Here is a 23,918-nt window from a genome sequence, read left to right as displayed (position 1 = left end):
GGGGCGGGGCTTGGATGGGTGGGCGCGGTCTCGCTCTGTGTTTGTTACACTCGGTCGGTGTCAGTTACATTGTAACAAAGTGCGGGGACCGCGGCCTGACACCGAGATTCAGGGTGACGGGGGAGGAAGACCGACCGGGTCTGTTCTTGCTGGGGAAGATCTAGTGCTGTGGGGGAAGCCAGTGAGGCAGGGAGCAGATCCGGTGACACCCCCTGCAGGCAAAAAAACAATCTAAAAAACCCCCCCAAAATAACCCTTTTCAGGCCACTCCGAAGAATCCACTGAGATCCAATACAGGAATTACATCCAAAACACTAGTGTGACAGGGATCTAGGGATCCAGCAAAAGGCCCCGGGGCCCAGGTTCAGCGAGTTACCAAGAGGCCCTATTGTTCAGAGCCAGAGATTTGTCACCAGTCCCCAGTGCCTCAGCCCAAATCCTACACTGGGAAGCAGCACGTACAGCCACCATGGAGCAGCTCCCTAGCAACATCCAGGTGCTGCTGCAAGCGGCGGAGTACCTGGAACGCAGAGAGCGAGGTGAGTGTGTCCCTCACTGGGAAGAATTCATGATCAGCCCCCTTATGAGTCAAAATTCATGCTGGTCCATACTCCTCCGCAGTATCACCACCGCGGTATACCCTCCCACCATCCAAATATGACTGTTTATCATCCGTGTTCCCTTCCATTTTGGCTACGGTGTTATTTCGCTCTCTTATCTGCCCCCACTGCCATCTTCTATCTGTATCCTTACCTCCCTCCCATAATCACTTCTCCCCTCCCCCCCCCAAAATCATCTTGGCTTCCTCCTGTTAGCCCCTCTCCCCATCTTTGTCGTTTCTGCCCCCTTCTGTATTCTGCCCTCTGGCGTCTCGCTCCCCTCGTCCCGTACCTGGCGTCTCGCTCCCCTCGTCCCGTACCTGGCGTCTCGCTCCCCTCGTCCCGTACCTGGCGTCTCGCTCCCCTCGTCCCGTACCTGGCGTCTCGCTCCCCTCGTCCCGTACCTGGCGTCTCGCTCCCCTCGTCCCGTACCTGGCGTCTCGCTCCCCTCGTCCCGTACCTGGCGTCTCGCTCCCCTCGTCCCGTACCTGGCGTCTCGCTCCCCTCGTCCCGTACCTGGCGTCTCGCTCCCCTCGTCCCGTACCTGGCGTCTCGCTCCCCTCGTCCCGTACCTGGCGTCTCGCTCCCCTCGTCCCGTACCTGGCGTCTCGCTCCCCTCGTCCCGTACCTGGCGTCTCGCTCCCCTCGTCCCGTACCTGCCCCCTCTGCCATCTGTTACACTGCACCTGCTGTACCCCCATTCCTGTCTGAAGTCCCGTCCACTGTCGTCCTTCAGTTGTTTCTTCCACCCCCTTACTGTGCCTGCTACTCCTGTCGGCCTCCTCTGCCGTTTCCACCCCCTCCCCACTCATCTGCCCCCCTTGCCATCTTCCCTTTCCAAATTCCCCCTCTCTGCTGTCTTCCGTCCCCCTCTCATTCTCTTTATCCTGTATCTGCCGCTTCTGCTTTTTCTTCCACCCCCTTACTTCTGCCCATCTCTTGTTTCTGCCTCCTCTGCCACTTCCCTGACCCCTGTCTACCTCCAGCCGTCTTCCATTCTCCTGATCCTCTCCCTTAGCACCTGACCCCTCTGCCACTCACATGCCGTACTTGCTGCTGCGCTCCACTTCCACTCTACCATTTCTCTTTCCATCTCATACTTGCCCCTCCTGCCGTCCTACTCTTATCCGTCCTCTCATTTAATGTTATACAATAAGACTTGCTGTATAATGTATCACCTCATTCACATTTACCTCATGTTTGACCTGTTACTCTTTTCTCCTCACTCTTGGCACCCCCCTCCCTTTATAATATTCCCCTCCTCGTATTCTCTTCCTCTAACCTTACTTTCATCCTTTTCTTATGCGTCTACCTTACCAAATTACCTATACATTACCACCCACTCCCAATAGTGCTCTTCTTCATACACACACAATTCCTAGCATCTGATTAGTATCTCCTGTACCACCTGTCCTCTTACGGAGCTGGGCAGTTAGATAGTACTGAAGGTTTCATTTGTTTCAGAAGCAGAGCATGGATATGCCTCCATCCTGCCCTATGAGACAACTGCCCCCGGGAGGAGAAAGCGACAGAGAACTTACAGCAACCCAGACAGTGTCAGGTAAGGGAGCAGAAATCCTTCCCACTTAGCAATCGGTGAAGTCTCACTTGGGATGAACGTGAATCAATAGCAGCGATGAGTTTAATAGGTTGAAGCTGGTTGTCTGATGAGTAAAAGGAAAAAGAAAGAGCATTTGTAGGTCATTTGAAAATCTGCAAATGTTTCTTTGTTTTCAGTTTCAATGGGGGCTCTTGGTGGAGGGTGATTGACAGTCTTTTTCTTTCAACCCCAATGATAAGGTACTCAGATTTATGGCTATTCACGTTGTGTATGAAGGGCAGTGAGATAAGGAGACAACAATAAGGGACAATAACACTTTCCAAACGTCAGATTACTACTAGTGTAGTGATGCCATGAGGACTAGAAAAGGAAGTCGTCATGATCTTCTGTTCTGATCACGATCTCTGCTCATTGAGAGCTGAGGTTGTGATCTCCCCAATAAATGAGCAAAACATCAAATGTTGGGACAATGTCCTAAGGTCCCCAAGGTGCTACTGAATACGATATTGCCCCAACAACATGTTTAACCCGTTGAGTGCTCCATCTTTATATACACACACCTTGAAGCTGATAGGCTTCCTCTCAGTTGTCTGTCCATAATGCCAAAAGCCATGGTAAATAACCAAAAAACAACAAGATGATATTAGAGGAAAAACTGTCAATTGGCCAGTTACCATACTATTCTTCTGGAGCATCTATGTGGGCTCAAATGATGCGATTAGCTTTTTGTATGTACAACACTTTACAAATTAAGCTTGTTCTCTTGGTTGTGTAGAGCATTGTGGTTCCTCCAATGTTCTCTTGGTTGTGTAGAGCATTGTGGTTCCTCCAATGACTAGCTGTGACACAATTACAGAAGGTCATTGTTCCTGGAATGCTAAAATTAGCTGTACACTAAAACAAGCACATTTAAGATGAACCTGCAGGAAAATAAATGGTGTTGGAAAAGCACCAGAATGTGGAAAAGGTGAAATCTCACATAGTTTGCCAGCTGAATTTCTTGAGTGTCTCTGAATGGGGAAGTGTTTATCTATCAATAGTGTGTTTTTTTTTACCCTTATCTGCACCATGTCCTTATCAGAGAACCAATAAAGTTAAGGGGAGCTGAAGAGGGAGGACTGTACAAGCATTCACTCAACAGAGACATTGCACAAAAGGCAGCAGCCACAGGAAATCAAACCCCTCCCAAATGTAGGAATCGAGAATTGTGTCCAAGAGGAACAAAAAGAAATCCAGATGTTGGCGCACTGAAACTAGTTAGTATGCCAACATCTGGATTTCTTTTCGTCCCTCTTTTGGACACAATTCTTGATTCCTGCTATTTAGATCCTTGGTAGCACCTACTCTAATTTACATAACAATGATCTACTATGAGTGAGGTCTTCTCCCCCTTGTTTGCCCTCTCAAATTTAGCTTAAAAAATACTTATAGTTGTCAGATTTAGGTTTAAAAAAAAAAAAGTATTAATTACCCAAATGACACCCCTTTAAACAGGTTACTATAATTAGTTCAATCTGGTTCTTAGAGGGACTTCCTCTTTAAATAAGTCTTGATGCATGTATGACTCCTAAACAATATGCTGGAAAGTCTTCAGCTCCATTCATAAGAATGGATCTAAAATGTTACCGAGCAAAAGGGGAAGACTTTCCCCTTCAATATTCATCATATTGAATAGTGCCTTTGTCATAAGAAAGTACCTGACCTTTTAATACTATCATATTTTTACTTCTCCATAGTCTACTGCCATATAAATGATGAATTTAGTCTAGCGCTGATGTGTGTTGTTGGTGCGTGTGTGTTTGTATATGTGACTGCATAGTTGTGTGTGTCAGGTATTCACAGCTGTTCCTGTTTCATCTGCAGGTCTGTTCACAACGAGCTGGAAAAGCACCGGTGAGTGTGACACTGGGTTCCGTATGATTGGAAAGGTTGTAGTCTTCGTGCAGCTTGGCAGGATACAAGGTTCGGTCTAGTTTTAGACCCTCTACCTTTCAAAGGTCTACAAAAGCTGTAATCATGCGAGAGGGAAAATAAGCAACAGTCCTCGATTGTAATGTCTCTCATATTTGGATTTATTTGGCAGTCCTTGCAATTGGTGTGTTTGTCTCCAGATATTTATGACGGGTTTGTGGGTCCTTTCATAGATTGCAAACTCTAAATGTATCAGTGTAACGCGGAATTGGGCTTTTCGCGAGTCCTTGGAGAATATACAACATCCAGTTTGTGGATTCTTTGGGGCCTATTCGTTAAACGGTGAGAATGACATTTCGGTGCGGTAATGTACATTTTTGCACAGAAACGCATCATGTTGTATTCGTTTAACCGTTCTTGCATGTCCAAGCCGTGTACAATCAGGCAACTTTTTCTCGCTTCAGACTGGCAAGTTTGGTAGTATGTATGTATTTGCACTGGTGTTAATAGTGCACTTGAATGCAAAAAAAATATTTCAAGGATATATTTAAGAATAATATTTTCTTGTATATCACTGACAGTGTGCACAGCGCTTGAACTAGAATTTTGCAGGTACAAGAGGTCCCTGTCCTGTAGATCTCATTTTGGTGGCTGATGCACAGGGTGATTGAGTTATCCAGAAAGTATATGCAAATTAGGTGTCTTGACGCAATGTTTCTGTACTGAAAAATCTTATTGAATACTGCGAGATTCCACTTTTTCCTACTACATATTACCTGTTTAATGAATGGCACCTTTTGGCTGTAATTCCTCATTTACAAACAATCCCTTCCTCCTGAATACCTGATGGTGACACAACAACTGATAGCCCAATTGTCTTATACTATCAACATATCAAAGAGCTTCTTTAGGGATACAACCCCTTCACTGCCAGAGACTGCAGCAAAGGAGTAATTGCATCCTTAGTGCACTTTCATTAGCAACACTGCTGACAAGAAGCCTTTATTGGTTTGCTCCAATGGGTTAAGATGCACCTGGTCTTTGTATTCTCAGGCGAGCTCAGCTTCGGAGGTGCTTGGAGCAGCTGAAACAGCAGGTCCCTGCGAGCTTGGACGCGTCACGGCACACAACTCTTAGCCTCCTGCACAGAGCCAGGCAGCACATCAAAGTGAGTCTAGGCTCCTGGGCAGTGGCCAAAAGACCTGCACCCTGATGGGGTCCCATTTTTTTTTACCCATGGGAACATCAAGACATGTCAGCTATGAAGACACATCAGTTCAGACTTCAGGATCTTAATACTATAACTTTATGTCTGTCCTTCCCTGAATGTTTGATTCATGTGACGTTTATCATGTGATTGAAATTTGTTTGCGGTTTTGCTTCATTGGTTAGAAGTGTGATCACATTTTTAAAGGTGCAATCCCACATAGTCAGCCAGTTGAATTTCTTAGGGGCCTCTGTATGGGGGGGAAGTGTTTGTCAATCAACTCCTTCCCCCTCCCCCCCCACCTACCTTTATTACACCCTGTCCTTATCAGGGAACCAATAAAGTCAAAAGAAGGGTGGGAGCTCTGTCTGTACATGCACTCTGTGAACACAGCGTGACATCAGGCGAAGGGAAGCAGCCAGAGGAAACCAAACCCCTTCCAAATCTAACTTTAAAAAGGAAATTCAAAATACTTATACGTGTCAGATTTGGGTCAATCAATTGCCCAGATGAGAACCCCATAACCTGTAATTTTGGTCCAGCAGGGAATGCCCCTTTTTAAAGCAGCAATATGCAATACTTGCCATAAGTGTCCCCTGTCATTTTACTATTACTACTGTTTTTAGCAATTGTTTCAAATTCCATAGTTTAATTCTGGGGACATCAGTTGCTGAAAATGTGCCTCTCTAGGTCGACATGTCTGCTGCCGTTCATATAAAGACGAAATAGATTGTTGTGGTAACAACGGACGCCAGCTAAAGAATAACCTGAAAATGTAGCGAAATGTTTAGAAAAAATGTAAAGCTAAAAATAGCTCGGCTCCCTGCGAACGATCAGCTTCTGCGACGACCTCATTTTTTAAAAAAAATTTCAGTTAGAGAGGATTGCTGTTTTTTATCAGCTACAGAAATGGCGTTGAATGTGGTGGGTCCCTAATATATGGCATCCTTCAATAATAGAATCATATTGTGTGTACTTTATTAACCAAAAGCATAGTGCAAGAAGTGTCCTTCCTGGATGCTAGCAACACAGTTTCTTTTTTCTTTTCATTCGTTAATATTGGTTTGTAGCAGGGGTCTCCGGAGCTGAACCCCATTAATTTCAGCTCCGGGGACCCCCTGCTTACGGCGATACCTCCCACGAGGGTGCCGACAGATAAATATTTTTAAAGGTCCCTCGTCACATGGGCCAATAGGAAGTCACACCGAAGGACGTCACGGCCTCCTATTGGCTTGCAGGGTCCGGAAGCTTTGAAAAGCAGCCGTAACATTAACTCTGGAGCGGCTACCAGCGCCCGCGATGGAGATAAGGACCTCCGGAAGCAGTGGGATCCTGGAGCTGAAACGAATGGGGTTCAGCTCCGGAGACCCCGTTTCAATCCTGTATTAAAAGAAAAAACGGCTTGGATTGTCTCTTTAATAGTGGACTTGGTTTTTAAAATTGGGCAAAGGAGACTTCATGCACTATAGGGAGGATCTTAAGAATGGAGGACGAGTTCATCACATACAGTGGTAATACTGTACACGAAGCTGGCAGATTGCTTCAGAGACCTTTTCTATAAAAAAAAAATAGGCCCCTATTTAAGATGCGAAATTTAAACGCATAGTTAATGTATTAACTGCCATTCAGGTGAATAGGGAATTTAGAGACAGCTAAACTTTGTGTTGGTATCTTTAGCACGCAAACTGTATTTACAGATGTAGATAGTTCATTTAAATACTGGTCTTTGACTGTCCTATTTTGACCTCTGTAGAAGCTGGAGGATCAAGAGCTGAGAGCAAAGAGCTTAAAGGAAAAGTTGAGGACAGAGCAACAAAGGCTCCGCCAGAGACTGAAACAGCTTCTGCCTCCCGTCAGCACTGAGCGGCTAAGAGCCGATAGCCTGGACTCTTCTGCCTTGTCCTCCGAGCGCTCTGACTCAGATCAAGGTGAGTGGGGGCAGGTCCATGGACAGATGGGCATGCCCTGCTTCTAACATACGCCTCACTGTCTCAAATTGATCTATCTTTTTCTCATGCTGATGTATCTCTCATTCTCTTTCTGCAGAGGATTTGGAGGTAGATGTGGAGGGGGTGATGCTAAGCGGCAGTGAGGGTGACCTCTTCCTCTCGTTCAGTGCCGGCGCAGAGCACAGCTACTCCACTCCGGCTCATGCATGGTTATGACAGCAGAGCCTCTAGGACTTGTACATCTGCAGAGGGAGTGGTTGTATGTTCAGCTCTGCCCAGTCAGGAACTTCTCACCTTGCAAACATCAAACTAAGCTATCACAAAGTGGACGATACGTTCTTTTCTGTTTTCACTCTTCCACTCACAGAAGATCTGCTGTTGGAGTCATGACAGGTGGAGGACACTATGGAAATTCAACTGCATTCTTACCCTCTTCCATTACACCAAACTCCTTTCCTTTATCTGGAAGATACCTCCAATTGTGCCAGATCCTCCCTACCCAATATGACTTCACCCTAGTTTCACATATTGGGCAATGTTCACATTGTAATGGAGAAGACGGAAATCATCTCTCTGTGTTAGAGGATTTGCCAATATTGTCATGGACACTAGATATATGTGTACTAGCAGCAGTGTGCTGCAGATAAATTGCAGGACGATTATCTACAAATTGTAACAAGAAAAAGCTGGGAATTTGAGGAGCTGAAAAATAGCCAAGGTTGTTTTTTATGGGATAAAACAAAGACTAATGACTATGTACTCTATATGTAAAGGTGCTTTTAGCTCTGACTTGTGCATTATGGAGGCATTGCACTGAGGCATGACTTGGTGCTTTTATATTTTGTAATATGTGGGCCTGAAGCCCCACACGCAGCATCGGACCAGGATCTTGAGCACAAAACTACCAGCAGAATCCATGCGATGGACTCCGGTGTGGTTACATGTTGTATTCCTTACATACATGTAAAAGCTGAACGTGGTCTGGGGTTCCTGCCAGCAGATCTCTTGCACTGGCTGTATGGAGAACGCTCTTGGGAAATGTTCAAAAGCACTTACCTATTGCTGCACTTAAATGGGAACGCCCTGTAAATGTACACAAGGTTTATTTTTAGATTCTTAATAAGGTTCACTGTATCCTATGCTGAATAAGGTATATGGAATAGAAAAATGTATTCCATAACCAGCGGTCAACATTTTATAGAGTGGTGCTCCAGCTACCCCATAAAGAATGGGAACTCGAGCTACAAGTGATCAGGCTCATGTGCTTTCTTTGCCTTTTTGATTTGAGAAGTTTTGCAGCATTGTAACCTCTTTGCCATCAGCGTGGCATGAAAAGCATTATTTGTTGCAGGTCTCCAGCAGGACAGGGGTTTAGTGCTACAAAACTGATGCTTTTGATGGCCATATGTAACCTGCACAATACATATGAATGATTCCTGCATTTGCTGGAGAAGAAAAACAGTTAAGGATCCAATAACAGCTGCTGTTATAATGACCCTCTGCAGTGCCATTGCTTTATATAAAGTGAGGAGCAGCAAAATGTGTTTTCTAAGGGTATTTCCCTTTACTGAAACACGTAAAGTATTAAAGGGCAATAGTTGAAAGTTATTTATATAATTACCCTATTGAAGAAGCAAAGCAGGAGTTATGACAGCGTTTTACCCTCACTGGACAAAGTTGCAGAGTGGTCTCGTTTAGAACATTCCTAGGCCCAGGAAAATCTTTACTTATAAGTGAATGTTCTATGTGGGTATCGGGGAGGAATCCTCAAAAACAAGCTTTTTATATTTTATCCTATATTTTAGTAAATGTGTTTTGTTCAGTAACATTGCTGGTCTTTTATTATTCAACTACACTGGTATGAGGACACTCCCTCAGAGCTTGCGGAGGATACGTGACAAAGTAACCTGTCATTATGGACATTTCAGGTCAGCACAGTGTCTCCCTATAACAGCTGAGCGCAAAGAACCTTACAGCAGATATTCTTTAATAAGGCGGATTAGTAAATGAGGGAATCTAAAACCATTATAACAAGGTGTATGGGATGATTTAAAAATAACTACAGTATGTAAGATTAGGTAATGAAAACATTGTACCCTAATAACATTGGGGATTTTGGCAATGTCCTCATGTTTTGACTCGGCGGTCAGAATGGTCAGCAAATTGTACACCAATGTGTTGCAAGGCGCCCTCTTCCAATCATGGCCTTACTTCCATGTATTCGCATTTGACCTAATTATCTGTTAAAAAAGGCCCTAAAGCTGGACCGTTGAAACACAAGGCTAATGATGTTGTTCTGTATAATGTAGCCTCAATAGTGTATTTGATCTGCTTATGTGCCTCACCCCCTCACTTTGTGCTGATACTGTAGCATGGAGTTTGTACACAATTTCTACCAGTTTATATTCTTTAATCATAAATTATATTTTTTAGAAAAGAGATTATTTTCTTCTGTGTACACATTCAAGTTTTCCTCTTTTGGATTTTCAATGTAATAGAACAGCCATTCATTAGAAAAACAGAACAGACATAAATAGAGCACACTTTGGTTCAGGTGACAGGCGAACCCAGCCCCGTTTCCAGCTTCTTGTGCCAGAGATGCAGTGACCTATGCTTCAGAATGGCGGTTTTACAGACCCTCACACATAGTGCTGCTTCTTGCTGGTAGCTGCCTTGCTGGCCAGGTCTTTAGCTTTCTCCTTGGCTGCCATCGCAGTCTCCTTGGCTTTTCCTGTTGCTTCCTTTGCTGTTTCCACCAGAGTTTTGGAAGGGGCATCTCCTAAGGGAATATGATACGGCATTGAAAGCCAGCATGGTATATATTCACCGAGCAGGAGTCAAAGGTGGATTTACCCAAACCAGTTTTTTGTTTAATAAAAACACAACAAACCCTTCCCCTTTCAAAATATGCTTTGTAATGCAGACGATTGAGATTCCCCGACATCCAATGCAGGATATCAAAACCTGGCCTGGCACTCATGCTCATTGACTTGAATGGCAGGTCATGTCGGATCAGGTAGCGATTACCGCACCGGACCTTGGGTATCATAGAGATGAGGCGTAGCTCCCACCTCCACAGCAAAACACATTTAAAAAAATTCAAAATTGCTAAACTTTTGTTTAACCGTGATTCATGCGAGATAGTTTTCATAGGTACAAAAAAGTATCTTTTTTTCCCCAGCACAAGTTGAACTCTTCATCTGTCTATCTTGAATGGATTGACAATTATTTGACCAGTGTATAATGTACAAAATGATTAAATAAGTAGATGTTTTCATTTTTCATAACCTAGATTTATCCACGTCAGGGGTGCGCAAACTTTAACCCCACTCCCCATGGCTCCGGCGGCAAATGACGCAGCAGGGTCATGTGATGTCACGGAGCCATGGTAATATGGAGACATGTGACCCCACGGCTTCATTTGACGCTGCATTGCCATGACAACACGTCGCTGGAAGCCAAGGTACGGGAATTTACACAGGCATCGCACGGTCCCCAGCATTTAATTTAAAAGCTGTGGGGAAGAGCGTGGTGCCTCCAACTGCTGCTCCCCAGTTCGCGTACCCCTGCATTACGTTACCCTTTTTACATTCAAATTAATACTAGATTGTATTACCCCATCTTCTCGGAGTGCACGGATACCAGATGTATAACTGTACAGACTTTCTTTGGCCCATACAGACCCCAATTTAGCAAGATTGTCACACCAGGATTTTTCACAGTTGAATGTAAAAAGTACACATCCCATCAGTGTCAAAGCAAAAGTACCCTGTAGCATAAAAATACCTTTACAACAGTATATTTTCTGACTACATGCCCAAAGTATTCCAAACCCTGGCAGGAGGCGTCTCTGAATATACAGCCCTGACTGAACCCTAAGCACATGGAAAGGTAGGGATCTGGGAGGGGGCAGAACATGAAGGGGTAACATTTTATTGCTGTGTGTTCCGCTTTAAAAAAGCAGCATTACCTTCCAAAAACGATACGTTTTTGTTTTAATAAATTAGTTGTGTAGTATTAGATATTACGTACTGCATTTCACCCCAACCCTCTCCCCTTTTAGAGTTTTAATGTATTAATTAAGCTTCTTTGGGTTGCTATAATAACCACTTAAGAAGTCACAGCACTTCAGCTTCTGAAATAGGCGGCCATATTGGGCATCATGGGAAGCAGGATTTTTGCAGACCGGGAGAGCAGCAGCTTAGATAATTACATTGCCGTAAAGCAGTGTTTTTCACTTTTTTAGTCAGGAACCCCAGAATTAGATTGTGACATTCTGGGAACCCCTGCCCCTCTCACCCCGTCTATCGTGTCTCTCCCCCCTCACTCTATCCCTCTTAGGCTAAGATTATGGTGTCGGCGTCAGGACACACGCATGCCCGACAGCCACTCTTGTGTAGTGCCTGCGCGCCTACAGGGGGAGAGGTGCGTTGACGCGGCAGCTTTTCGAAAAGACAAGAAATCTTGTCTTTTCGGGCAGCTGTCGCGTGAAGTCAGCGCACGTGAGCTGGTTCAGCCAATGAGGGTGAACCAGCTTTGTGACGCGTCAGCCACACCCCCGCATCGCGACTACAATCTCCTGCAGCCAAGTTCACAAATCGCTTGGGTTGCAGGAGTGTGCACGGTGGCGCGGTCTCACGCTCGTTCCCAAGCGGCCACCATAATCCCAGCCTTATGCTCACTCTCACACACACACACACACACACACACAGACACACAGACACACAGACACACAGACACACACAGTCTTTAAGGGAGCCAGCTCTCGCACTGATTTTCTTCTCTTCTGTCAGCCAGAAGTTGATGGCAGAAGCAGGGAGAGGCAAGAGCAGTGCGCTGCTGACGCCGGGTCACTCGTGCGTGGAGGTGCCGCCCCACTGCTGGGCCCGGGACAGCTGGGAGTTATCCCAGCTCCCCCCCCTCTGGCGGCCGCGGAACCCCTGAGGGATGCTCACGGAACCCCGCTTGAAAATCACTGCCTTAAAAGGTCAACAACTACAGCTCAGAGTCTTTTTCAGCTTATCTGCACTGCCAGAAAGTGCTGGTAAGGTGCTTCAGCTGGCAGAGACGGTGGGAGCGTAGTGCTCCCCAGATCCCAGTGCAGTCAACTTACCAGGATAACCTGATATGGTGCAAATTAACAATATCACCAGTTTGAATACCAACAAGAAAATATTGTATTCTTTTTAGTAGCAGAACATGTTCAGCTGGGAAGATACTGAAATTATGAGGTACTCAGAAGCTTGTGGGGGGATTGCTACTTTAAAATGCCCTCCCCCATGCGAGCACATCTTTAATCAAAGAACCCCCAGTCACCGTTACGCTGATGTAGGAGCTCTCTGCCGAGTGCCCATCACAAGTAGCTTAGTGGTAAGACATGGTTATTGAATTGGGTGAACGTGTTTTGAATATCAAGGTCCGTAACTTGGACAAGTCTGTTTTTTACCTGGGCCTTGGGGACCAACACTATAATTTTGGTCTTATTGTGCCTGCATAAAATGGTATGTCTCAAATATACTGGCACTGCAATATAAATTAAAAGGATATAGTTATGTTTGTGTTGTGATCCACTTACCCTGCATTCTGGCCAGGATATATTCATAGCCCTTTATTGCCTTGGTCACATTACTTTTAAAGCGAGCCAGACCAAACTCCTGGAGAAAGAGAAGCAACACAGGTTGAAAATGAACACGTTGACCCTTTTTGCAGTTGAGATTTGGCCCTTAATATCCAACTAAAAGCTGCTTTGCACAGAGCAAGGATGCACATTTCCTACACATTTTCCCTCCTTTTCTTCTTTATGCAGCTTCTTACTCGCAATTTCAGTACATCTCCCTCACTGTAATGAGGTTTGCCGAGACTGTGCTGGACCAGAGTCGGACAGCTCCTCTTGTTGATCGTCTTGAGTTATCAATTCATTAAGGTCACAATGGCTCCTAATGAACCATCACCACAAACACACAACAATGTGACTTAAGTGGGTGTGTGGCTGAGCATTCACCTGTGCTTATGTGGTAGGTGCAAATGAACATGACGACTGATGGAGATGTGGATTCTCGGTAAAGCGATCGGCACCAAGAGATTGACTGTTGTGTGTCTAGTATGTCCAGTCAAAGACAAAAACCTTACGAATTGAAATGTGAGATCAGGCAAGGGATACATGACGGTGGCAACAAACGGCATGTACAGCTTAGAGCTTCTTGGCTCTGCATGTTTGTCTTTCTTTTTTACAGCCAGAAATTGCGTTCCTCTGTGCCTCTTTAATCTGGGTTTACAGTAAAAACGCAGCCTAGTGATGGGCTGAGGAGTCTTCCATTGTCAGAACTGCAACAGAACTGTCCTTCTGTTTCCCCATTTGTACAACAGATAAACTGTATATAAAAAAAACACAACAGCCAATACATGGCCCTTTAAATTCAAATGAAAACTATTTTTATGCATAGATGAAAGCAAGAGGAGACATTGCAAAATAATTAATCTGGGCGTGTTGCCCTAAAATGTTGCTTGCTCTGCTGCATCTGTGTACTTTCAGTCTCCTTGTTTAGTCTGTTTCTTGTTATAACTTTTATAGTGGACTTGGTCCACAACATCCATCATACGCCTTGACCATCAGATTTTTTCTGTATCCGAGTTCAGTGTAATGCATTGCATTTACCTTAACCTCTATGGTGTAAGTAACATATTTGTATCTGGCTACCTTTCCCCATCTCTTGCTTTTTACCAGCACATTCCCCCTGTTGCTGAATCTCCTTTACCTACCTGAATAGGCCTGGTAAAGCCGAACACCTTGGAGGATACCCAGGCTTCTCGCTTGATTTCGGTCCAGCTGCTGTTCTCAGAATTTTCAAAGTATACACAGCGTTCCTCCACCGACTGCAGAGAAAGAGCCCACGGTGTGAGAAAGGCACAAGAGGAGCAGACAGTATGACAAGTGAGTATCAGAAAACCAACAGCTCTCATTAGCACTCGAAAAGCAAGGATGTTACATCAGACCATGGACTATTTTTTAGCTTTCCAACAGAAGGAGTTATTTACTTAAGTCCTTTAGCTGTTACAAGCTACTCGTTAATCAAGGGAATGCTTGATAGAAAGTGGTAACTCAGTGTATACATTATTGTAATAGGAGTTATGAATGCTTGCATTAATGTATGAATTATTGGACTAACCAGCTTCGCAAGTATTAAAAGGTGCCGTCCGCCTCCAAATGTTCATGGAATTAATTGTAAGCGATTGACACTCCCTCTTAATAAATCAGGCACAAGCATTTTTAAATAAGTTACTTGGTAAAACTTTTAAGAAGAAATATGGGAGGGGGTTGCTTTGCTCTAGCTACTACCTTGTCAGATTCCATTGTGTGTAAAGCAGCAAATTACACAGGCAAAAGTCCCCCTCTCACCCACCTCATTTTTATTGATTGTTTGAACAGAGAAGGTGGGCACACGCACGGGAGACCATTATATTGTTAAGTTCTTTTAAAATATGATATGGGGAGGGGTTCTGACTAAATGGGATAGCACATTTAAAAGGAATACCAATTTATATTCTTGTCTATTTCTGGAGGTCTACACTCTTGGAGTGGGGTGTTATCGGCAACGCTCAAATAAAAACAAACATTATGCCATACAATCTTCAAACCTCAAAACCCATTTGCCCATTTAAAGGTGATTACAATATTGCTGTAAAATGCAGTGGCCAGTCACAAGTTAGTAAATTATTATACTATAGAATGAAACAGCAAAGAAACGCAAGTACACCTTTCAATCAATGGCATATGTGTTGCTCCATGTAAAGCCTGACCAGGCAGAAATACATGAAAAGACCCATATGCACCCACCAATAGAATGTGAAATGCTATATTGTGAATGCATATCATCACAGACTTTACAGTCTACCAAGGATATCTTCTGCCTACCACTTTTGCATGTAAAGCCCTCGCCTACCTAAAACCGCTCTCACTGCTCCACACCTCTGGAATGCCCTTCCCCTTGATATTAGACTAGCACCATATTTCCACCTTCAAACACACCTCTTTAATGAAGCATATGGGTAGCTCCAGTCTTGAAGGGACAAGAACAGAAAAGGCCCCCGTTGTCCAGCACTCAACTCTTGTGTATGAATATAATTAAAAATTTGCCTTTATTTAGGTATATAGTAAAATTATGTGACATGAAACTAACGAAACCAACATTAATAATAGCTAGAGGCTATTGACCAAATCCCGTTATAATATAATATAGGATCTACCTCCTTGCAGGTTGGGAAGTCCGAGTCCCTCAGCAGAGTGGTGAGGGACTGTCTTACTTAAGCCATGCAGATCTTCAACACCATTTTAAAAGGGTTCTGGGTTTCAGGCAATAACTACAAGTCTTCAACACCATTTTAAAAGGGTTCTGGGTTTCAGGCAATAACTACAAGTCTTCCTGTGGCGGAAGACTATACAGTGAACACTGTGCAAAGCCCTGAGTCAATGTGTGGGTAGAGGAATCCAAAAACTTTGAGAATAAATTAGCAAGAGTTTTCCAGGTCACCCTCACTCACCATGATCCTGGCGTGGTTGATGTTCCAGGTGAAGGTGGTCAGGGTTCTGTTGACAGGATCCATAATGGAATCCTCCATAATATATACAGCATGGGCCATACTGCCTGGGAAGATGCGCTCTGCCCAACGCGGCAGCCGGTTGGTCTTGGTCAGAAGTCTCCTGGACAGCAGCTTGTGGTCAGGGGTCAACTCCCGGTACAGAATGTCTTCAGACAGGACATGTTTGCTACATCCAGCGTGAGAGAATTGGTTAATCAATTAATATGCAAATATATATGAATACATCTAATGTATGCATGGCACACATTCCGGTAACCCATAAGAGTGCGAGAAAATCCTAGCGGCATTTAAAATACAGTCTAAGGTAGGAAACACACAGAGCATTTTCCAGAAGTTTACACTAACCAAGGCAGGTGAAAATGTGTGTTTTAGCTGTATACAATGACAGAGTAAATGGTGAATCTTAGTAATGCTGCAGTGGAACAAACCATAAAACTTAGGGACAGCATGAATTACATAGGAGAGAAGGGTATAGATGATGCCCAAGTAATATGCTTGAGAATTAAGGGTGTAATTAAAAAGGCACTCTACACAAGCAACTAAAATCTATCATATTTACCCCTTGTATGGCTTTGTTTGAACACCCTTCACTGCAAATTAGACATATACATATGATACCTATGAAGGCATAATTATAACACCAAAATCTATCCCTTATCTGCGTCATTAATGCTCACTCAAAGTATTTTCAAGTAACAAATTTAGATCAGTGCAAATCTTACAAAACAATGTTTCAAGTGGCTACCGGTTCCTGGTCAGTCACATAAGTAGCATGCTACTGAAACACTGAGATGGTAATGTCTGCACTAAGATCTATTGTTAAAAATGTGATCTAAGAGAACAACCTTCATTTATACAATTCTGTTCGCAACTATCCCCAGACTGAGTGCATGATCACTGATGAGTTGACACTTCTCTATTTCACAAAATGCAAAGGAGTACTACTTGTTTCTTCGGTTGCAAGGTATCAGAGGCCCATATACAGTAAAACACATTGCAGAACAACACGAGAAAGAAAAAAAAGTCTTTGGCTGACATTTGGTTTACATAGTTACATAGTAGATGAGGTTGGAAAAAAAAGACATGCGTCCATCAAGTTCAACCTATGCTAAATTTAGACAACAGATACATTATCCTATATCTATACTTATAAACTATCAATCCCAATAGATCAATAAGTGTTTATTTAGAGGCTGCCTAACCAAAAAAAACCAGAATGGAAAAAAGGTTTGAATACCCCTCAGGTAAAGTTTCCTGGGGTTGCTGAAACACAGTTTAGATGCAAAATGTAAACACAACAGAATGGCATGATTTGCTGGAGTTTTCAATCGACAGATTTATATGAACTTCAGTGGTACTAAAGTGGACAGCATCACACTGATCTGTAAGGTTTGCATGGTAGAAGTGAGGATGTACGAACCTATGTGGGATAGGTTCGCTGAACGAGTGGCTCATCGAGTAAAGGCAATGACTAAAAACAATGGCACTGCTTTTGAAGCAGGTGAGCCTAGTTAAATCCCCGTGTGAGCTCCTTGTGACCTTAGGCAGATCCCGATCTTCCTGTGACTCAGGCACCAAAAATAGTTTGTAAGCTTGTTGGGGCAGGGACTGTAAAATGTTTTGTACACTATATTTTCAAGTGCAATTAGGTATGCCAGTTGCTGTGGTGAGTGGCTAAAACTCTCTTACCTGTGTGGGTTTGGATAGCGCTGCCAAAAAGCAGTAAAGACTTGGTCCCATGAATTCTTCAGCACACTTATTCCGAGGAAATATTTAACCATTGTTCCCAGTCAGAGGAGGAATCACTGCGTCAGACGGGACAGGCTCAGGAAACCATCAGAGGACGGCAGCGAGGATATGTGGATGCGATCTGGAGGCCACCGCCTGGAGCCAGCTTGATGCCGGAGTGTACCTGTCCGTCTGAGAGGGCCGAACCATGAAAATACAGGGGGGTTAAAAGCAGAACTTTATTGAAAACGTTCATGATAGTACGGTGGCAAACATGCATGTAATTAAAAGTGAGACCCTACTTTTTTCTGAACAGGACAGAGTAGATATTTTACTACCTCAAGGTTGTTTGTTTTCTACAAGCCAATAACAGAGATACAATGTAGTATCGTACACAAAGCATATATTAAGTACACCTAGGACTCCAAATATATAAAAGAAATACAAAATACATGCTATGATGCACTCCGTCCCACTCACATAACATAGATCTCAACCATCAGCACTGCGTGTAACCCCATTTGAAATAAGGTTTTTTTTAACTGAATGTAATATATAAATGGCTTATTAATGCAATAAAACAGACCTCCTCCCTTTTATCAATGTATGTCTTGCCTTATCTTTGCTGTCTCCTGTATCTCCCAATGTACATGTCCCTCCTGTATCCCGCCTCTCACCAGCCTCATGCGGAGGGCTTCATCTCCTCTCGGCCGCCATGAGGGAGCAGTGGGACATTCAGACACTTCCGGGACTGGGCTAACCTTCACACCCCGACACGTGACACGTGACAGGCAGCTGTTTCCGGTCCGCAGCACAGGTCGCCATCACGTGATGGGGAGGACGCAGTCTGAGCGGAGAGGGGCGGAGTCGGCACTGAGCAGCGACAGAGATAGAGGCCGCAGAGCGAGCGGGTCCCACACAGCATGAGAGCCAGGCCGGTGTATGGAGGCATACGGTGAGGGGGTGAGAGACAACGGAAGTGTGCCTATATGAGTATTATATATATATATATATATATGTGTGTGTGTGTGTGTGTGTGTGTGTGTGTGTGTGTGTTAGTTTAATGAGTACTGTAATATATTTTGTATTGTATATGAGTGTAAGTTACATTTGTGTCTGTAGTGTGTATATAGATATGCAAGTTTGTACACACGTATTTTTAAGCAGTTGCTAGAATAGGAGTCAAATTATTATGACGTGATTAAGATAAAAATGAAATGAAATTGTATGTGTATATATATATATATATATATATATATATATATATATATATATATATATATATATATATATATATATATATATATATACATACATACATACATATATATATATATACTGTAGTGGTCGACAAACCTATACATTTGCTCGCCCCGGGCGAGTGGATTTAACCCCCGGGCGAGTAAATATTGGCCCAAGCAGCACACGTTTGGTACTAGGTGGCGAGTAGATTTTTTTGTGTGGCGAGTAGATTTTTTGGTGATTTGTCAACCACTATATATATATATGATAGAGATGAACTCCTGGTAAACAACCTGTGATCCACTGATTGCTTAATATACACATATTTGTGTACCATGTCCTAATGTGCCTGAGGTCAGAGCGGGTTTGTGATGATACATAGTTAATGACTGCCTCTCTTTAGGTATATTCAGCACTGCAGGGACAGGTCCCCTGTGACTGCTCTACTTTGTCCTGCAGATGATGCTGCTCTCGATTGCATGTGCTAATCCCAGGGGCAGTGCTGGGGTGGCAGCGTGGGCACCATGAGTGGGCACCGCGTGGATGTCAAGGTGGTGATGTTAGGGAAGGAGTCCGTGGGAAAGACCAGCCTGGTGGAGAGATACGTGCACCACCGATTCCTTCAGGGACCCTACCAGAACGTGAGAGCATTACATTGAAGCACCAGTCTAGGGTGGTAACTTTGTTGCACCCGGATATACTCATATGCCCAGTTAGCATCACAGAAACACCTCTCATCATGATACTGCCTGGTCTTAAGTAATGTTACAAGACATTTCTTGAATGTGTACACCAACAACTATTTTAACGTTTACCCGTCAGCTCTTGAATTTTAAAAAGCCTTAACAATTAAACAAACACAGACTGGCCTTTACAAAATCAAAAGCAAGCGACTTATTTACTGGCTACTTCACAAAAAGCCATCTCCATGCATGTTGAGCGAAGCTGCTCCACAGATAATGTACAGATTATGTTGCAAATCACGGCCATGCATTCTTTGCTTACACCAGTATACTGTGTGTACAAGCACAGGGCTGTCTCTGCTATAAGAGAACCAGAGTTTAGGTCACAGATGTTGTATTTTTTTTATGTAAAATATTTATTGTAAAAGGAATCATGACAGATCCAGTTTGATGTTCGGCCCCCCTCAACTGCCTGTCATTTAATCCTTTTCAACCTCGCTGTACAGAACCAGAACATGAGGAGAGAGGATTGTCTTATCAGAGTTTGTGTGCTTTGTTAACCATTGGGAAGGCATTTGGTGTTATGTACTAGAGAAGCTGTGAGTGGGCCATTGTATTCCTCAGGTATCTCAGGGAGGGTGTTTAGCCAACTGCTCTTGAAGCTGTCAACATTATTCTTCCGTTTCAGACTATTGGAGCAGCATTTGTGGCCAAATCAATGTCTGTAGGAGGACGCAATGTGACACTAGGAATCTGGGTAAGTGACAGGTTTTTATTGGAAGCGATAAGACTAGAAAGGTGGAGGATTTATAACCTTCCAGGAGGCCTGTGAAATATCAGGATATATAGTGCGCGTTCTCATACCTCCCCCTTTCTCCTCTTGCACTGATATATTTTAAGCACACGTTATTGGACATGTTTGAAAGTTGTCATTCTTGTGTGTCTTCCTCAGGACACAGCCGGCTCTGAGCGTTATGAAGCCATGAGCCGCATATATTACCGGGGAGCCAAAGCTGCTATTGTGTGTCACGGTAAGAAACCTGTCAGGACTGAGGCGGGTACATATTGCGGAGGCCCTGTTGTGCTCTCGAATCTTGGTAAAAGTGGCGCTGTGGCTTTCATGATGATGTGCTTCTCAAATATTTCCGTATCACATACCACTTCAATGTTTGGAGGATCCTCATACAGTAGTTGCACTTTGCTCTGTCCAGCTCTAATATCTATATATCTATCTCATATTTAACAACATACAGTGTATGTATCTAAAAATACGCTTTAAATAGTGATAAAAAATGCACAGACCGCATGAGAGCAAGTTACTTAAAAGTACATTTGGGGACCACCTGGGGTTAGGATCCATTGTTTGAGAATCTCTGTAGTGCTGGGATAGTACTGTAAGGTGCTGACGCAGTGTTTCCTCCTGCCCTAGATCTCACCGACAGCAGCAGTTTCCAGCGAGTGAAGTTCTGGGTGAATGAACTGCAGAATTTTGAGGAGGTCAGTATGCTGCAGCAATCTCTTTCTGTAGTGCAAGAAAAATAGGCCTCCCCATCCCACCCCATGTGACTGACTGTTTCCTGTGTTGCCAGCACTGCCAGATTTACCTCTGTGGGACCAAGAGTGACCTAGTGGAAAGTGACAGGAGTCAGCGGCAAGTCGACATCCATGATGTGCAGGATTATGCAGATGGTATAATTCCCCTCCTACTGACTTTAGAGGAAAGAAAAAGGGATTTCAAAACGGAAAACGGCTTAAAAAATCCATATTGATTTAATCATCTAAAAACAACCCTATTAATTTCCAGTGTTTTGGAATAAAGTGCCCGGAGGTTAAAATAAAGATCTCCCCAGAGCCCAGTGCAGCCTAAAAGTAACCGTGGTAACCTCAGAAGCTAGATTAAGAAAATCAAGATTTGTATCCCTAAAAGTAAAAAAACATAAGAGCAACACATGCACAGGGGACACAATACTAACACTATATAAGTTACATTTATATAGGCTTCTTGGGGACGGGGATTGCTACTTTACCCTAAACAAAATGAAAGGGCCACATAAGTAATAAAAACAATAACTGCAAAAACACAATATTTCTAAATACACATCCACGTTTAATTATATGGTAATCCCTTGTATAGTGGAAGTATGTTTTGATAGTTTTTGAAATGATTGTTTTTATTACTTTTGTGGTCACTTAATTTTGTTCTATTTTTCCTGTACTATCTGCTATTTTAGGAGTATGTAACTGGGGAATTTTCAGTTATTTTACTATTATTACCTTTATTGGTAGGCTGTTTGCGGCATCCACTGTTTTTACTTAAATGGCCATATAATAGGAAGCCGCAACTTAAGAAGCTGCTTCCTATTTGTCTGAGATGTAGGGGGAGATCATTTCAAAGCATCTTGGGAACATGGGGTGGGGGGGATCTGAAAACTGCACAGTTACGCTCCAGATGGCCCACCGATTTCCTATACAGTACTGGTCATGTTGTGTATCGATGCTTTAGTTTTTCTGCTTAAGAATTGTGATGCAAAACCAGGGACATTCCAACTGCATTTTGTAACTTCTCGGTTATCCTTGAATTCACGTGAGTTTTTACAGACTGGATGTTTTGAGAACCAGTGCTCTGTTGCAAGGAATAGTACAAAACCGTAGAGGGCAAAAGATGCAGCTAGAAGGTGCGCTGTATAACTCCAACCTTCTCCTAACCCTCTCTTATGATCTCTCTGCAGAGATTAAAGCTCATGTCTGTGAGACGTCTAGTAAATCTGGACAAAGTGTGGGTAAGTAGATTTCCCTATAAACATTAGATCTCTGCGGCGCTTCACATGCAGTAGACAATGTGAGAACAAAACATTTGAAAGAGCTTGAAACCGTGATTTGCTTCTGTACTGTTTGTAGTATAATGGGTATATAATAACTGTGGGTGTTCGTATAATAGGTATAGAATAATGGGTTTTGCGGCCCTGAAGTATTACCAACACTGTACAGGGTTGTGGGCTAATGCTTTGGAGATATTAATGAAATACTGCATGGACTGCTGGGCAGGATTCAATGTGACCACTAGAACAATACACTCTCTTGTTCTGGATCACTTGAAATTGGAGTGAAACAAAATAAAAAAGTTCAGAAGACTGCACAATTGCCTGCATGCAGACCCATCTTCCCCTTATTGCAAAAGAAAAAAAAAGAAAAAATATATATCTCCCTCAACGTATAAAATAAAGACACTCAAGGTTATACTTCATTCCTCACTTCTAAGAAACAAACTATTTTAATCATTAATGTATTGTGTCCTCCTCCTCCTCCTCCGATAACTTTTTTTTTTTCCTTCAACCTGGCTGGTCTACGATCCTGCTGCAGGGGGGCGTGGGGTTTATTTCACAGTATTGATGTCTCCAGCTTGTTGTTTTTCTACTCCTGCATGTTCTTTTAAACTGTCATATCTGCTACATAATAATGGCAGTGTTGGGAATATCTTATTTGTGAACAGGGGCTGTTACTCCCCACTGCCTTGTTTGATCAGTGTACAGAAGTTTGAATTGAAGGTAGATAAGTCGTCGTTGCCGCTAACACAGTTGTAGGCAACAGTTTCATGCATTCAGCCAAATGTATGAACCCCTTCCCTGCTGGGGAGTATAAATCATTCAGTGCATTACAGGCTCAACCATCGGTTAAGAACCGTTAAGGGTTTAACTTGGATAAGTGGATGGAACAAGTGATTGTTATACCCTTTTTACCACGGTCAACCCTAATGTTATGTCTCCTTCTAAAAATTGCATCTTCTGTCAGATGAGCTGTTTCAGAAAGTAGCAGAAGACTATGTTAACTTCAATGCCTTTCAAGTCCTGACAGGTGAGTTGATATGAAACACAAGCTCTTATATCAATGTTGGTTCACGGGGTCCCGTTCAAGACACTGTCTGTATATTCACACCTGATTTTAATCATTGACAGAGGGTAATAGCAATGAGCAGTGCTGGCCCTCCTAGTATCCAAGGGGTCCGTACAGCTTTACCTTGCACAAGGAGTTACTGCTTTTTATTTACTTATTTTTTGTTCCAGAGGCCAAAGGGGTGGATCTGAATCAGAAGAGAGATGCCTCCTTCTATTCCTGCTGTCACCACTAAGGAAAGAAACTACCACGCAACCCAGGCGCTTGTCTGCCTCTCTGGGACTGCATGATGCAGGGACTTTTCCAGTGGCTGAAAGACAGAATAGCCTTCATGCCTGTGTTTGGGAGAGGCTGACTCGAGAGACATACCTTCCACCATATTTATGCACGTTGCGTGTTGTGGGAGGAACAAGGACGCAGCCAGTAATTTAACCTGTCCGTTTATCATAACAGAAGGAAAATACACCGAATACATAAACAGATTATTTCAAATGGAGTCTTGAGCTAGCTTCTGTGGTATAATTTCCAAATAAAGTGTACAACGTGTCA

At 43.4% G+C, this 23,918-nt stretch overlaps 3 protein-coding genes across 12 annotated transcripts; 2 read left to right on the top strand and 1 right to left on the bottom strand.

The window, feature by feature from the left end:
* MXD3 (MAX dimerization protein 3) lies at nucleotides 1-9,053 on the top strand. Of its 5 annotated transcripts, none has more exons than XM_075600825.1 (7): nucleotides 1-539; nucleotides 2,067-2,160; nucleotides 2,337-2,399; nucleotides 4,024-4,053; nucleotides 5,125-5,239; nucleotides 7,032-7,206; nucleotides 7,325-9,053. In XM_075600825.1, exons 1-7 carry the CDS (start codon nucleotides 470-472, stop codon nucleotides 7,441-7,443), a joined length of 666 nt encoding a protein of 221 aa, XP_075456940.1. In that variant the 5' UTR covers nucleotides 1-469; the 3' UTR covers nucleotides 7,444-9,053. The 5 variants fall into 5 exon arrangements, with proteins under 5 accessions (XP_075456940.1, XP_075456939.1, XP_075456942.1 ...); XM_075600824.1 differs by having other exon boundaries at nucleotides 2,064-2,160; XM_075600827.1 differs by lacking the exon at nucleotides 2,337-2,399 and having other exon boundaries at nucleotides 2-539.
* Nucleotides 9,054-9,693: 640 nt separating this feature from the next.
* PRELID1 (PRELI domain containing 1) lies at nucleotides 9,694-18,376 on the bottom strand. Of its 3 annotated transcripts, none has more exons than XM_075600830.1 (6): nucleotides 18,231-18,376; nucleotides 17,515-17,745; nucleotides 15,766-15,991; nucleotides 13,987-14,100; nucleotides 12,803-12,881; nucleotides 9,694-10,006 (listed from the first exon to the last, which is right to left on the bottom strand). In XM_075600830.1, exons 2-6 carry the CDS (start codon nucleotides 17,604-17,606, stop codon nucleotides 9,867-9,869), a joined length of 651 nt encoding a protein of 216 aa, XP_075456945.1. In that variant the 5' UTR covers nucleotides 17,607-17,745; nucleotides 18,231-18,376; the 3' UTR covers nucleotides 9,694-9,866. The 3 variants fall into 3 exon arrangements, with proteins under 3 accessions (XP_075456945.1, XP_075456944.1, XP_075456947.1); XM_075600829.1 differs by having other exon boundaries at nucleotides 18,169-18,326; XM_075600832.1 differs by having other exon boundaries at nucleotides 18,140-18,312.
* Nucleotides 18,352-23,918, top strand: RAB24 (RAB24, member RAS oncogene family). Of its 4 annotated transcripts, none has more exons than XM_075600834.1 (9): nucleotides 18,352-18,508; nucleotides 19,255-19,436; nucleotides 20,167-20,235; nucleotides 20,431-20,509; nucleotides 20,908-20,975; nucleotides 21,068-21,167; nucleotides 22,208-22,258; nucleotides 23,268-23,330; nucleotides 23,540-23,918. In XM_075600834.1, exons 2-9 carry the CDS (start codon nucleotides 19,320-19,322, stop codon nucleotides 23,602-23,604), a joined length of 612 nt encoding a protein of 203 aa, XP_075456949.1. In that variant the 5' UTR covers nucleotides 18,352-18,508; nucleotides 19,255-19,319; the 3' UTR covers nucleotides 23,605-23,918. The 4 variants fall into 4 exon arrangements, with proteins under 4 accessions (XP_075456949.1, XP_075456948.1, XP_075456951.1 ...); XM_075600833.1 differs by having other exon boundaries at nucleotides 18,370-18,508; nucleotides 19,199-19,436; XM_075600836.1 differs by having other exon boundaries at nucleotides 18,376-18,516.

Source organism: Ascaphus truei, chromosome 5 (assembly GCF_040206685.1).
Source record: "Ascaphus truei isolate aAscTru1 chromosome 5, aAscTru1.hap1, whole genome shotgun sequence".
Lineage (NCBI taxonomy): Eukaryota > Metazoa > Chordata > Amphibia > Anura > Ascaphidae > Ascaphus > Ascaphus truei.
This window is presented reverse-complemented; position numbering and strand designations above follow the sequence as displayed.

What these genes read in the sequence shown, in the direction of transcription:
- MXD3 (XM_075600824.1), top strand. Translation starts at nt 470, where the DNA reads ATGGAGCAGCTCCCTAGCAACATCCAGGTGCTGCTGCAAGCGGCGGAG. An exon ending in AGCAACCCAGACAGTGTCAG is followed by an intron (nt 2,161 to 2,336) that starts GTAAGGGAGCAG and finishes CTTTGTTTTCAG; the next exon opens with TTTCAATGGGGGCTCTTGGT. An exon ending in GCGCTCTGACTCAGATCAAG is followed by an intron (nt 7,207 to 7,324) that starts GTGAGTGGGGGC and finishes CTCTTTCTGCAG; the next exon opens with AGGATTTGGAGGTAGATGTG.
- PRELID1 (XM_075600830.1), bottom strand. Translation starts at nt 17,606, where the DNA reads ATGGTTAAATATTTCCTCGGAATAAGTGTGCTGAAGAATTCATGGGAC. An exon ending in TCAACCACGCCAGGATCATG is followed by an intron (nt 14,101 to 15,765) that starts GTGAGTGAGGGT and finishes CTTTCTCTGCAG; the next exon opens with TCGGTGGAGGAACGCTGTGT. An exon ending in GCTTTACCAGGCCTATTCAG is followed by an intron (nt 12,882 to 13,986) that starts GTAGGTAAAGGA and finishes CTCTTTCTCCAG; the next exon opens with GAGTTTGGTCTGGCTCGCTT.
- RAB24 (XM_075600834.1), top strand. Translation starts at nt 19,320, where the DNA reads ATGAGTGGGCACCGCGTGGATGTCAAGGTGGTGATGTTAGGGAAGGAG. An exon ending in ATGTGACACTAGGAATCTGG is followed by an intron (nt 20,236 to 20,430) that starts GTAAGTGACAGG and finishes TGTCTTCCTCAG; the next exon opens with GACACAGCCGGCTCTGAGCG. An exon ending in TGTGCAGGATTATGCAGATG is followed by an intron (nt 21,168 to 22,207) that starts GTATAATTCCCC and finishes ATCTCTCTGCAG; the next exon opens with AGATTAAAGCTCATGTCTGT.